Here is a 12,292-nt window from a genome sequence, read left to right as displayed (position 1 = left end):
CTGTTATGCGTAGGGCAGATATCTTAAACCTTATGCTTGTATGTTGTACATTCTTGCTTTTAGGTTTGTGGCTACAGAATACGACTCCATTTTGATGGATACCCAGATTGTTACGATTTCTGGGTGAATGCTGATTCTTCAGACATTCATCCTGTTGGATGGTGTGAAAAAACAGGTCACAAGCTTCACCCACCTAAAGGTATTGTTTAGTTTGAAATGTGTGCATTTTCCATAGCTCTCTGATTGAGACTATCAATGTAATGCTGTAGTGTTGTGGTTTATTTTAATCAGAAATGTTTTTGTTCTTTTGGTCAGAATATTGGAAAAGGGCAAATTAAACTCTGCCTTAAGCCTTGAGGTCGATAACCTACCTTTTTTATTCAGTGAAAATTCAGAGAACACAAGAAATAAAACAAACCAGAAAAGTAATTCATAAAGCATTAGGAAAGAAAGTTAAGCAACAGAAGTATTTCCCAAATGAATGTTTATTGAACGTAAACTAGCAGCATCCTGGTGACATGTATGCTTAAAGAGAGGTCTCGCAGGCAACTGAGAATCCTTTAGCAGAAGGTCTCAGGAGATTTTCATTATTACATATTAACAACAAACATACTTCGGCATAGATTAATGATGATTGTGTGCTTTTGCCTCAAAGGTTAAGCTTCGGGAGACAGAGTAATGAACAGATTAGGATGGAGAAAACAGTGTGAAGATTACAACCTGAAAACAAATTTGTACATAGCTTATATAAATAAGCTTATATAAATAAGCATACGTCTGTTGAAATATTTGGAACTTGCTTCTTTAAATATTTCATTTAAGGTTATATAACTATTTTCTTTTGGTGGATAGAGGGCATCTGCACTGAACAGTACCATGACAAAATGGACAAATAGACTCCCTTTTTGGAGGGAATGGAGTAAATGGGGTTAAAGGGAGCATGTCCTGAACACAGGAGCATAAGAAGTTAATGGGATGTTTTGACATACAGAGGGTAGGATTAGGTAGGTTTAGAAAGTCTGCAGAATGATGATTACACAGAGTCAGAAGATGCGTTCTAGAGAATTATAAAACTGTGGATGCAAGTGCTCAGGTGTGAAAAGTGAGAGTAAAGCAACTGAAAATACATGGGATGAGGGCTTACCAGTGTGGGAGAAGATGGCATTTCTGCACGCCTTGTAGGACGGAGCATGGACTGCAGCTCCTTTGAGAACTCCACAAACCTCTCACTGGCTCCAGGGCAAGAGTGTTCCATGCAGCCACTTGAGTACATGACCTTTCTTTGGATCATAGTTCTGCATAACTAGCTATGAAGAAATAGCAATTTCTTGAACATAAATCAGATTTTCTCAGAAGGTTGGCCTTCACTGTAGTGTTATGTAGCAAATGAGTTACAGTGATTGATGTTATGAAAGCAAGCTTTGTAAGTTTAAGTTTAGTTTAGTTTTTCACCACACTGAACCAGTGGACAGCTCTTTTTACTTGGGAAAGTCGTGGAGCCTATCAGAGGTATTGTGGGTGATAAGGAAATGTGGAAGTACATGCCAGGAATCTGGTTGTCATCCTGCACAGCTATGTAATGCTGCTACCCCCAAGAACATATTATTACTTTTAAATAACAAGATCATTCTCTGGTATTTTTATTCAAGACCAGCAAAGTATGTTGCCCTTTGTGTAGCTTGGCTCCTTTGCTTCACCTCAGCAACAAACTCTTTGATTATTGATGAGGTGCGTTTCCTGAAACCTGCTCTTGTACTTGTGGGACTTCTTCTGTTGTCCCAGTGCAAGCTTAGCTTGCATGTGGGATGGAAGAGGAATGGGAGAGAACAAGCAGTACTGTACATTGGAAGGAGGTGGGAGGAATTGGCCGTTCATCAGTTAAAGATATTTTTCTAGTTTTGCAGCAGGAGGTCTTTCATTGCTTATGTTTTACTGACATTTGTGGAGTTCTGTTATTCCAAGCAAAGGGAGTTCAATTTGAGGTTGTTGGAGTTTTTTGTGCATTTTTATTGGGTTTTGAAGAAAACCAGATTTTTTTTTCATGTATAGTACATTTTTCTGTCCTCTGAAACTTCTTATATCTAGTGGATCAACAGATAGGTGGACAGATTGCTTATATTTTGCTGTGGTATTACATTTTAACAGTGCTTTCTATTTGGTGCCCATTGCAAATTGTACTGACACTAAAGCTGATACCAGTTACAGCATTTTGCTTGGGGCACTGCATTGTATATAAAATACTACTTCACAAAAGAGCTCAAACGTTTCCAGAAACATATGTAGTCCTAATAATGATGTAGTTTCATAGATTCTTGAAAATAAAATTTCACTGACAAATGATTAAGAGAGTGATCAAAGTGAGAAGAATTTTCAGATTCACAGCAGATGAAAATGTATTGCTGTATTACAAAAAAAAAACCAAGACTGTTACCTAGTTAAGAAATTATGTAATGCCACTTAGCAATCATATTTTGTGCTTTTGAATTGACTGGGAATTAATGAAGCCTGTGGTTTTAATCAGTGAATACTGTTCTATATATCTACAGCGGCTTGATCAAATTGACCTTCAGTCCTTTCTTGAGTGATAGATAGTGTAGGAGGTAGAGGAATTCCTTTCTGACATGGTGACTAGAAGACCCATGCTGTCCAGAAACTGTCTACCAACACAAATTAATTTTCCATGAGCTTTGGCGCAATAGCAGTACCTGATCCTATTGCAGATGCAGTAGATGGGAGTTTTGTCTACTGTGAGTTGGGAGTTGTCTACTGTGAGCTTTGAGTTAGGTCTGAATTTTCTCTAGAATTGCCAAGGAAGAATTAAAGGCTTTATACCAACCATATTGCTTTAAGAATGGTTTTGGCTGGTCTACAGCTATAGTGCATTAAAACAAGAGGCAGGGATAATATAACGAAAAGTATCATTATTTGTACTTGGAGATTAATTTCTGTTAGCTAATATTTAAAATTAAAAAAGGCCAATGTGGAGAGACTGAAGGAAAGGATTCATTACTTGTGGTGTCTTGGAAAATACGAGATTCTCAGAAGGTTACATGGAGCTATTGTAGTCTGTGGCATATTTGAATAACACTTTAAATAGTCAAAAGGTGACACATTTCACTTGTTAAAGCAATCACTCACTGAAATTGGTGGCGTTTCGGGTCTTGTTTTACTGAATTATAATATATGAACTAAAATAGATGTTCCTAAAGCATATTGAACAGAATAAAGGAAGGAGGCTCTGTGTGCTTACAGCTCTTTATTGTTGCTTTAGTGATCAGATGTACATGCAGTTTAATGTGAATTACTTATGCAGTTCTATATATTATTAATTATTTTACTTTTTCCATAAGAAAATATTAGAAGAGGCGAACTATCGACAGAAGTTTAGATTTCTTTCCCAGATTTCTTTCCTTTTATTCTATTCATAGAATAAAAAAATATGGAAAACGCATGTAGGAGACTGTTTACAGTGTAACTGCATACAGGGTTCTGTGGCATCGATGGTATAAGCAGCTGTTTCGATATAACCTGAGGAGTTTGTTTTAAAGCTACTCGTGGTCATGCTGTTTCAGTTTTAACCTGACAATTTAGTAGGGTAAAGTCTGTTGGAAGTGGAAGGTCCTTTTGTTAGACTGACTGGCATAGCTGGAAAAGCTCTGGGGCCTTTGTTGGTTCTGAAATCCAAGACACAGACTGAAAAGCCACAGGAGTGAGCACTTGCCCTGAGCTTGTTGATTGTGTGTGTGTCAGCCAGACCGTCAGAGGAAAGTTAGAGGATAGCTGCAGGGCAGAAAGAAGAGAGGTGGTGAGGTGTGGTTTTCATGGGGAAAGAGAGGTGGCTAGTAGCCTGTGCTGCTTGTAGAGTTTTGTTGGATGGGAGGGAGATTACAGTATGAAACTGTTATCTTACCGAGATTGTGATTTTTGATACCTGGTAGAATTGTACATTTTAGTTTCTAGGCTTCCCTTAAATATTGTTCTGTACCTCAAGGACCTCCATGTCCTTTGCCAGTCAGGACTCTGAGGTCAGAGATCAGGGACAGAGCAGTAATTTTTTTAAGAAACGTTCCCTGCATTGTTTTGAAGGTTAAATTGAAACTGAGCTGAAGTCTCCTGAGTCGTGGCCTAGTGCTTCATTTATATGTCTACTCTTCCTCCTAGATCAAGATTAGGAACAGTTTAAATGTCAGTCCTAGCCAACTACAGGAAACTAATAATGTGAAGCAGTATTTTGTTCAGTTAGCGTAAAGAAAACTTGACATTTTTGTAAGGAAGCTCAACCAGCACTAAATAAAGAACTTGATTCCTCTTTGTAATACCAGATGTACAAATAAGAATAGAGGAACTTCATCAATTTTCTTTTGAACTCTGTAAACTACTCTACAGTGTGTCCAGCTTCTTCAGCTTCTAGTAATCCAAAAGAGTGAACCTTTAGAGACTCATTGAGTTCATATTGGGGTAAAATTAATAATTAGTTTCAATCTAAATTTTTCTTATGTAGTTTATATAAAAATAAAACAAGTAATTAACGGTGAATAAGCTTTTTAGTTTTAAAATTGTAAGAAACAGTCTAGAACTGGACGGAAAAATAATTTCTACACCTTTCGTATCATGCCCATCTTATTTCCTGACATTCCTTTATGGCCCTTATTTAGGATATAAGGAAGAAGAATTCAACTGGCCCTCGTATCTAAAGGCATGCAAGGCTCAAGCAGCTCCTAAATCTCTGTTTGAAAACCAGAATACCGTAAGTACTTGTTTGTTACTGGTAGTATGGAAAGTTGTTAGTGGGTTCGCGTGTGTGGTAGACTTACGGCACATTTCAGTGATGGCTGACTTGAGACCTGTAAATACTTAAATTTAAACAAATGCAGTAGTAATCTTCATTTCAGTTCACCTCTGCAATGCTCATCCATTATTTTCTTTTATGAATCCGTTTAAATATCTGATATATTCAGAAATGGTATATTAAATGAATCTCAATAATTATTGTTACTACTGTATCTTACATCATACTGTTGTGGAACAAGCAATCCTTCAGAGAGAGTGTCTGAAACAGAGTCAAAAGCAACATGTTTTATTTTAGCAGCATGTTCAGTACTTTCTTATTTCATAAACCAGGAGTGTCTCTGTGTTTGAGCATGTCTCATGTCAACTAATTAAGCTGCTGCCACTCTGTTGGAGAAGCTAATTGGGAAACTTAGAAATGACATGAATATATTGATTGTGGACACTGGGGAGATTTCTGGATTTACAGTATTTATCTTTAATTAAATGTCTTTCTCTATGTAGACAGTGATTCCATCGGGATTTCGAGTAGGGATGAAGCTGGAAGCCGTAGACAAAAAGAACCCTACATTCATTTGTGTTGCTACGGTAACAGACATGGTGGACAATCGTTTTCTGGTTCATTTTGACAACTGGGATGAGAGTTACGACTACTGGTATGATGTTTTTGTTTTGTATCCTAGTGAGATGTATCAGAAATGTGTTAGCTTTAAGCAGTGTTTTCTGTGATAGTTTCCAGACTGTGCATACAGTTACCATACCAACTTTTGCTAGATTTGTAATCATGGCCACCAGAGTGTGTCTCACTGGTAGACCAGATGAATCAAATTTCCTTGTCAGGTTGCACATGAAAAATTTTCAGAGATTGTACTGAGTGTCTGTTTGTACGTGGTGCTACATCTGGAGTTGCAGATTAATTTCTCATTTCAATTACATAGTATAGCTGAGGTTAATGTCTTTAGTGAAGAATACGCATCATGATAATGTGACTGTACTTAGAATTAAATTTATGCATAATTGTAAATAGAAAGAAAGGCTGAACCTCATGATGTTCTTGGTCCATTATGTTGTTCAGCCTGAACCTTAGACATTACTGTAATGTATCAGGATGTTAGCAAAATCTGGTTTTTGTCTTTTGTGTTTTGTGTTCCTCTGAAAACTGGGCCACTGATATCCTGCCATGTATTGGAGATGACATTTCTGCATGTTGTACGGTGGAGGGACTTTTCATAAAGTCAGTGGAAGCAGCAGGACATGTTATAACCATAGAGATCCTGAAAGAAATTCAGACTTAGGCTGTCACAGCACAGGTTTTTACTTACACTTGCAGGGTCTTGTGGTAGGTCATCTAGAGCAAAGTAGTGTATCTTACATTCTTTTAAGAGTAAATTACTACAGAACTGGTAGATCATTGTAAGGCTGCATCTTGGCTTCTGCAGTGGCAATTTAATGGTATAGCTTGTAAAAATGAATGAAGAAAGCTTTTTTTTCCTCTGTACTTGATGACAACTTGGGTACTGTGTCAGTGAGAATGATGTGAAAGTGTTCTCTAACTTCTAAACTTTGTGAGTCTGTCTCTTGAAATAATAATTGTATGGGCTACATGACAAATAAGCTGTAGGAGAATTAAATTATTAAAACAGCAGCGAGCCAGCATTTCAGGTAAGTCAAGAACCAAGTAACAAGATGATAGGCCATACCACTCAAAGACTGGAAAGATTAGTGATTATCTCCATAACAAAGTAACACAGTGCATAAATTTCCTCTACAAAGTAGCAGGAGACTGGGGGGTGGTAATAGCTGTACTGAATTTCCAGATATGTCAATGCTCATGAATAACAGTTATGCCATTAATCAATAATGAAAACAGCATTTGGGCAAGGCTTTTAAGGCAAACAAACTCAGTGTAATATAACACAGTTTGTTCAGAGGTAGCATAGGTATCTATAAAGCGTTGCAGACATACACTGAATTTCAGGCACAGTAATATTCTCATGTCAGCAGGCCTCCATTAGCGTTGTTGCAATTGAGAACAGAAGTGAATAGAGGAGGAAGGAAAGAAAATATTATGAAAGAATAGTGAAAGAAAATAGCACTGGAACATCTGACCGAACGAGAACCTGTAAATGTATCCTGAATGCATCCCACTTATATTTTGAATCTTAGATACCAGGTTTATAGAGGCCTTAAAATATCTTGGGTGCATGAACTTCACATCTATGAATTAGTGTCTCTAACTAAAAATTGAAGGTCATGTTGGGATTACCCAGAGTGGAGGGCCTCACAATCTTCCTGCACCTGCATGTTAATTTTTATCTCAGAATTGTAATGATTTCAGTAACAAAAAATTATATATGTCATGTAGCTGAGGATTTTCAAGCAAGTACCTTTATTTTCTGGGTTATTTTCAAACAAGCTCCTTTCTTTCCTATATACTTTCTGTGGGTTAGTTTGGGTAAATTGAACTTTTTCATTAACTATATGAATTCTTTACTTTTCTTGAATAAGTGAAAAAACTTAATTACTTAATTTTACTGGATTTCAGGAAACAGAAATATATTACCATAGCCTAAGCTTTTTAGATTTGAGGCTTTCAGCCTGAAGATAGTTTGCCTGAATTTTCCCTGAACATTAGAAAACATGTTAATGGTTGAAAATAAGCACACTAGCTAGAACTAGCCATTGCTACAGCTCTTTAATGTATTATGGTGATACTTCCAGTGTACTATAAATTCCACTGAATTACCTTTGGCAGTGGATTTTAGAGGGAAGAATAGTGGACAAAATGGACAGATTTAAGCCTTACATTCAGGAAGGAGAACTTGTGTCTGTCTGTATTCCACAAGTCTTCTGGTTCTTTCCATTTGTGCTCTTTTTTGATGAAACAAATAATGCTTCTTTGACAGCCAAATACATTCACTCCAAGGGGAGTTTTCAAATGCTCTTAAGGTTGGACTAAATCTGGAAGTAGCACTTGGATATCTACCCAAAATAGTCTTTGGGTATCTCTATGAATTAACTGTAGGTCCTCACTGGCTTTCAGTCCTCAATCTCTTACATCTCTGTTTACATACCTATATGAACCCTAAGCTCCCTAATACTTTGGTGACAAAACCTGAAGCAGTCAGAGCCTTAGCAGGAGGAGAAGCTGTACTAGCTTGTTGCTGCTGGACCTCAGGAGAGATCGAGCAGTGGCTATGCTGAGCATGCTGCAGCCCACACTTGCAGGGTCAGAGGGCTTTAGCTGCCCTAATACACTGCCTGGTCTGAGCATCCCCTGCAGAAGAGGTGCTTTGGGTCATCTTTTGGGATCAGTTTATCAGGCATGTGGGAAAATACAGCATCCTGTGCTTCACTCACTGTTCTCTTCCATCAGTCTTCCCCTCAGGAAGTTTTGAATTACTTTTATCTGAATCATTGTCTTATCTGGGTGAGTTTTGGAACAGGCTGGATCTTTGGTACAAGACTAAGTAAGAGGCCAGTTCAGCTCTCCACCACCATCTGCTACTTTGCTAATAGTAAAGTCCTTGAAAGTTGTGCTCTGTTTGTTTCTTTTTTGAGATAATTAACTTTGCCGCACGCTTTCTTTGAAAGGATTGGTCTTTTTGATGGGGTTATAATAAACCAAAAAGAAGATAAAAAAATCTTCAAGAGTTGTGAGTTATACTACATGATTTTAACTATTTAAATGGATAGTGCATGATTCTAGAGCTGTAAAATTTCTTGCAAATCACCATGCCGTTGTCTTATCATCAGATTTTCAATGGATAACATGATAATGTGGTTTGGTAGACCACCTATGTATGTATGCAATAACCTCATGGTTCACATTTTGGGAAGTCCTGACCTAAAATGATACCTGCTTTATATTGGTAATGATGAAGTATTCTCACTTATGCACTAGATGGGGCTGCAGGATGATTTCTGCATTTTTTTTTCTTTCTTTTTTTTTTTTTTTTTTCTACATAGTTAGATGGACTGAAATCTCACAGTCAAGAAGTTGCATAAGTAATATTCCTGAGGGCATAATAATATTTATGGGTGCAATGCATGTGTTTATGAATATTTTTTGGTAGATAACATTTTCCATTACAGATTCTATGTATGTTTAATAAAATGAAAATTAAAATACCAAAAGATTTGTTTCACCAAAAGGAAAAATCAGAAATTATTTCAAAACAGAAAATGGGTATAACACATACAGCTTGTTTTAAATAAAATGTTGATTACTAAATAAGAATTCTGTTCAAATCGTCAGGTGGAGACCCATGTGGAAAGATGTTTTCCTGAAAGTATTGAATATTCTTCTTTTTAACAGCCAGCATAATCATCTGTCTTTCTTGATCTGAATTTAATGAGCTATATATATGAAACGGATTTCTGGGGAAAAGTAACAGAACAGCTGAAAGTGAGCAATAGAGAAACACTAATTCTTCTTCCATAGCTGAGTCTATCGTCTGGAGGTGCTCTCCTGCCATGAGTTAGGGATCGTACCACTGCAGACACGTTCCTTTTGTGTAGAGGACTGAACACGCCAGGGGCTCGCAGTAAAACTGCCCTCAGCTGTTTTATTGTGGGAAGCTGTGAACAGTGGAGATTCTTCCTGTCTTTTTACATCACGTAGCTCTTTTCTGTGTTGACCTCTTTTGTAGGATGTCGTTAGGCCGTCCATAACCTAGCCAAGTTGCTGCCTGTTCTGTGTGAACCCTGTGTGGTTCAGCTGACTCGCTGCTGCTTTTGGCTCCTCTTCAGTTGCCTGGATTAGCTTCATTTCCAGTATAGATAATAGATATCTTCTGTCTGCCTGCTCCCACAAGACAGAAGGAGTTGGTTGTTAGTGTTATAAACTGTGTGAACTTTATAATCTTGCTCTATGTGCCTGTGTCACAGCTCTGCTGCTGCAGTCCAGACAGAGGTGGCTGTGGAGGTACAAAGTTCTGCAGCTCCTGCCAGTGATGGCGGCCTTCTGGGCCTAGTGGGCACCGTCAAAATTCAGGGATCATTGTGTTTTATGAAGCATGTGAGCTGGGTGTTCTGTGATCTGTTTCGGAGTAAGGGAGCTAAAAATCTGTGGGACACGGCAAATTGATTGTGAAAAGTCAGAATAGCCTTGGGTGTTCCAGCTGACAAGTCATGGGCTTAGGCTGACAGGCCGTAGCTGCTCTTCCAAACTAGATGCATATGTCCATGAAATAACACACATTAAAGCATGATAGCTTTGCTTTAAATTGTGTGTGATTTTTACTGATCTCTAGTTTGTATTGTTAAATGGACTGTTAGAAGCTGAAAGGCTGTGTGAAATCAGTATGCAAAGATGGGCTGTATGAACTGTTTTTGCTGGAACTGTGCCACTTTTTGTTTGTTTGTTTGTTTTTGTTTTTTTTTTCATGAGGCCACCTTGGTTACAGAAGCTTCTTATAGGCTCATCTGTAATGACCGTGTTTTCTGGTAAAGCAAATCAAAATGTTACAAATATTTTATAATGCTATTTTGCTGTGCTCTTCTGTCTGGCCTTCGTTGCTACACATTCTGTGTTCACTCCTATTGCTGCACTGTCAGAGCATGTTCCAGTAGTGCATCTTCCATTGTGACAGACCTTCTTCAGTCTTCAAGGCAAGAAGTGTGTGAAGTGGCATTTGCTATGCATAATTTTGTGAGCATGTGTGTTCAAACTGTATGCTTGAAGAAGCAAAACAGAAGAAATGCATTCAGGAAGTCCTGACAAGTGTTTTGACACATTTAATCCATTGCTGTAAGCAAATGCTGGTAATACCATAGTGGCTTGTGAGCTTGGGTCTTGATCCCAAGTTTAACTCTGGAGAATTTGAAAGTAATTTGTGGCCTTTACTCCAAAACGTTTCATAAAGTAATACAGGTACACCCTTCCAGTGTGGAAGGATGCCCTGTCTGGGTAAATACTTCCATGAAATACTCTCATTTTGAAAAAGATAGAATAGAGAAATGCTGTCCCCCTTGCTCTTTGGCCTCTCTTCACAGTTACTGTAAAGAGAAGGGAAGAAGAAAGAGGGAGCATGAAGCATTCACTTGTTTTCTGGTTTGTTCAGGGCAAAGCATTTCTAAGAGTCAGAGTGAGTGCCAAGTTTCAACAATGCAAAATAATCATAAAAGTCCTTTTCATTCCTTTTATTAACGGTACTTTCTGTTATTTAGAAAGTATTTGGTGCAATACTATAAATACTATATAGATACAGTATAGCTTTGTATATTGTAGTAGGACAAAAGGCTGGTATTCTTGATGTGTGTTGAATTGTTGGCTATTGTCAGAGCCATCACAGAGTCTATCAAAGGTAGGATTTATCTGCTGGAAGGTGATTCATTTGGCATTATTACAAAGAAATATGAGCACAACAGCTTCAAACATAAAGCCACAAGATAGCTGTAGTTGGTTGGCTAATATTTTTCAGCATTAGTATGCTCTTTTTAGGTACAAGGCTAGAGGAGTGCTTGTTGTGAGACTGGTTTTGAGACACCCAGCTTGCATTTCTGTTGTTGAAATACATCTGTACTGAATTTTAGACATTGTTGTGTAAAATTGCTTTTCAGATTTTTATTTAAAAGTTTAACATTTTGTGTATTCTAAATATGGCATGCTCCTTCATTTTTCTTTTATGCAGCACAGGCTCAAAATTACAACATGATAATTGCCCAGGGTTCATTCTGCAGTCTTTTCTGTGCTGCTTCCTTCTGCAGTCCTTACAACATGCTTGTGTTCATGGACTGCAGAACTACCATTTGACCTATGCGTAAAGACATTAGGGTTCTTGCTAATTTACCTTCATCATCGTTTTGTTTCATACACAGTTCTTTGTACTCTCTTAGATATTACAGATTATTAATATGCAGTGTTTTTAAAAATATTAATTAGCTATTAGCTAATTAGCTCCCTGCTAATGAAGGGAGAGAACGGTATATGAACTTCCAGCCAATACTTTCAAGGTAGATACAGATAGTGATTCAGTTACAACAGCTAGTGAGAACAGAGCCACTGTTCGTGTATTTTGCATTAGTAACTCCTGGGCTGGAGGGAAAAAGGCAAGAATATCTGTTAATCTCCAGCCTAGTGGTTGAAACATTGACTTCAAAGAGAGATTAAATAGAAACTGAATCACAATGACTGTTGCAATATTTTATGCAAAGATCATCGTATATACTAAGTAGATGCCTTCATGCATGGATGCTCTTTGCATGGCTTCTTTTCGCAGTAAATATTTGCTTTGCAAAGTACTTGGAACGCAGCATTCCTTCAGTAGCAGGGAGAGACAATGTTTCTATTTAGACTGCTTCAGCCCAGTCTAAAGCCTATTTCCTGAGCCCACCTTTGGGGAATGAGGAATGAAATCCTTAACTACTTTAACTTCCACAGACAAGCATGCAGAGTGGTGCAGCTACCTCTCCATTTGGCTGTGTTGTGTGCAATGTCCATCATGATATGTTGTATGGCACCTTGGTCTCCTGGGCAGGTCACAGCATCACTGCTCAGAAC

The 12,292-nt window shown here is 37.9% G+C and overlaps 1 protein-coding gene across 11 annotated transcripts in view; it reads left to right on the top strand.

Annotated features, from left to right (window-relative positions):
- Positions 1 to 12,292, top strand: part of L3MBTL3 (L3MBTL histone methyl-lysine binding protein 3) — an 87,619-nt gene that overhangs the window by 37,347 nt on the left and 37,980 nt on the right. For all 11 annotated transcript variants that reach the window (XM_035322156.1, XM_035322147.1, XM_035322146.1 and 8 more), the window contains 3 exons: positions 64 to 199; positions 4,656 to 4,747; positions 5,293 to 5,444. In XM_035322156.1, coding sequence (XP_035178047.1) covers positions 64 to 199; positions 4,656 to 4,747; positions 5,293 to 5,444 — 380 coding nt within the window. The remainder of the gene's footprint in view (positions 1 to 63; positions 200 to 4,655; positions 4,748 to 5,292; positions 5,445 to 12,292) is intronic.

The sequence above is a fragment of the Oxyura jamaicensis genome, chromosome 3, assembly GCF_011077185.1.
Source record: "Oxyura jamaicensis isolate SHBP4307 breed ruddy duck chromosome 3, BPBGC_Ojam_1.0, whole genome shotgun sequence".
NCBI classification, from domain to species: Eukaryota; Metazoa; Chordata; class Aves; order Anseriformes; family Anatidae; genus Oxyura; species Oxyura jamaicensis.
Note: the sequence above shows the minus strand (reverse complement) of the source record. Positions and strands in the feature narration are given on the sequence as shown.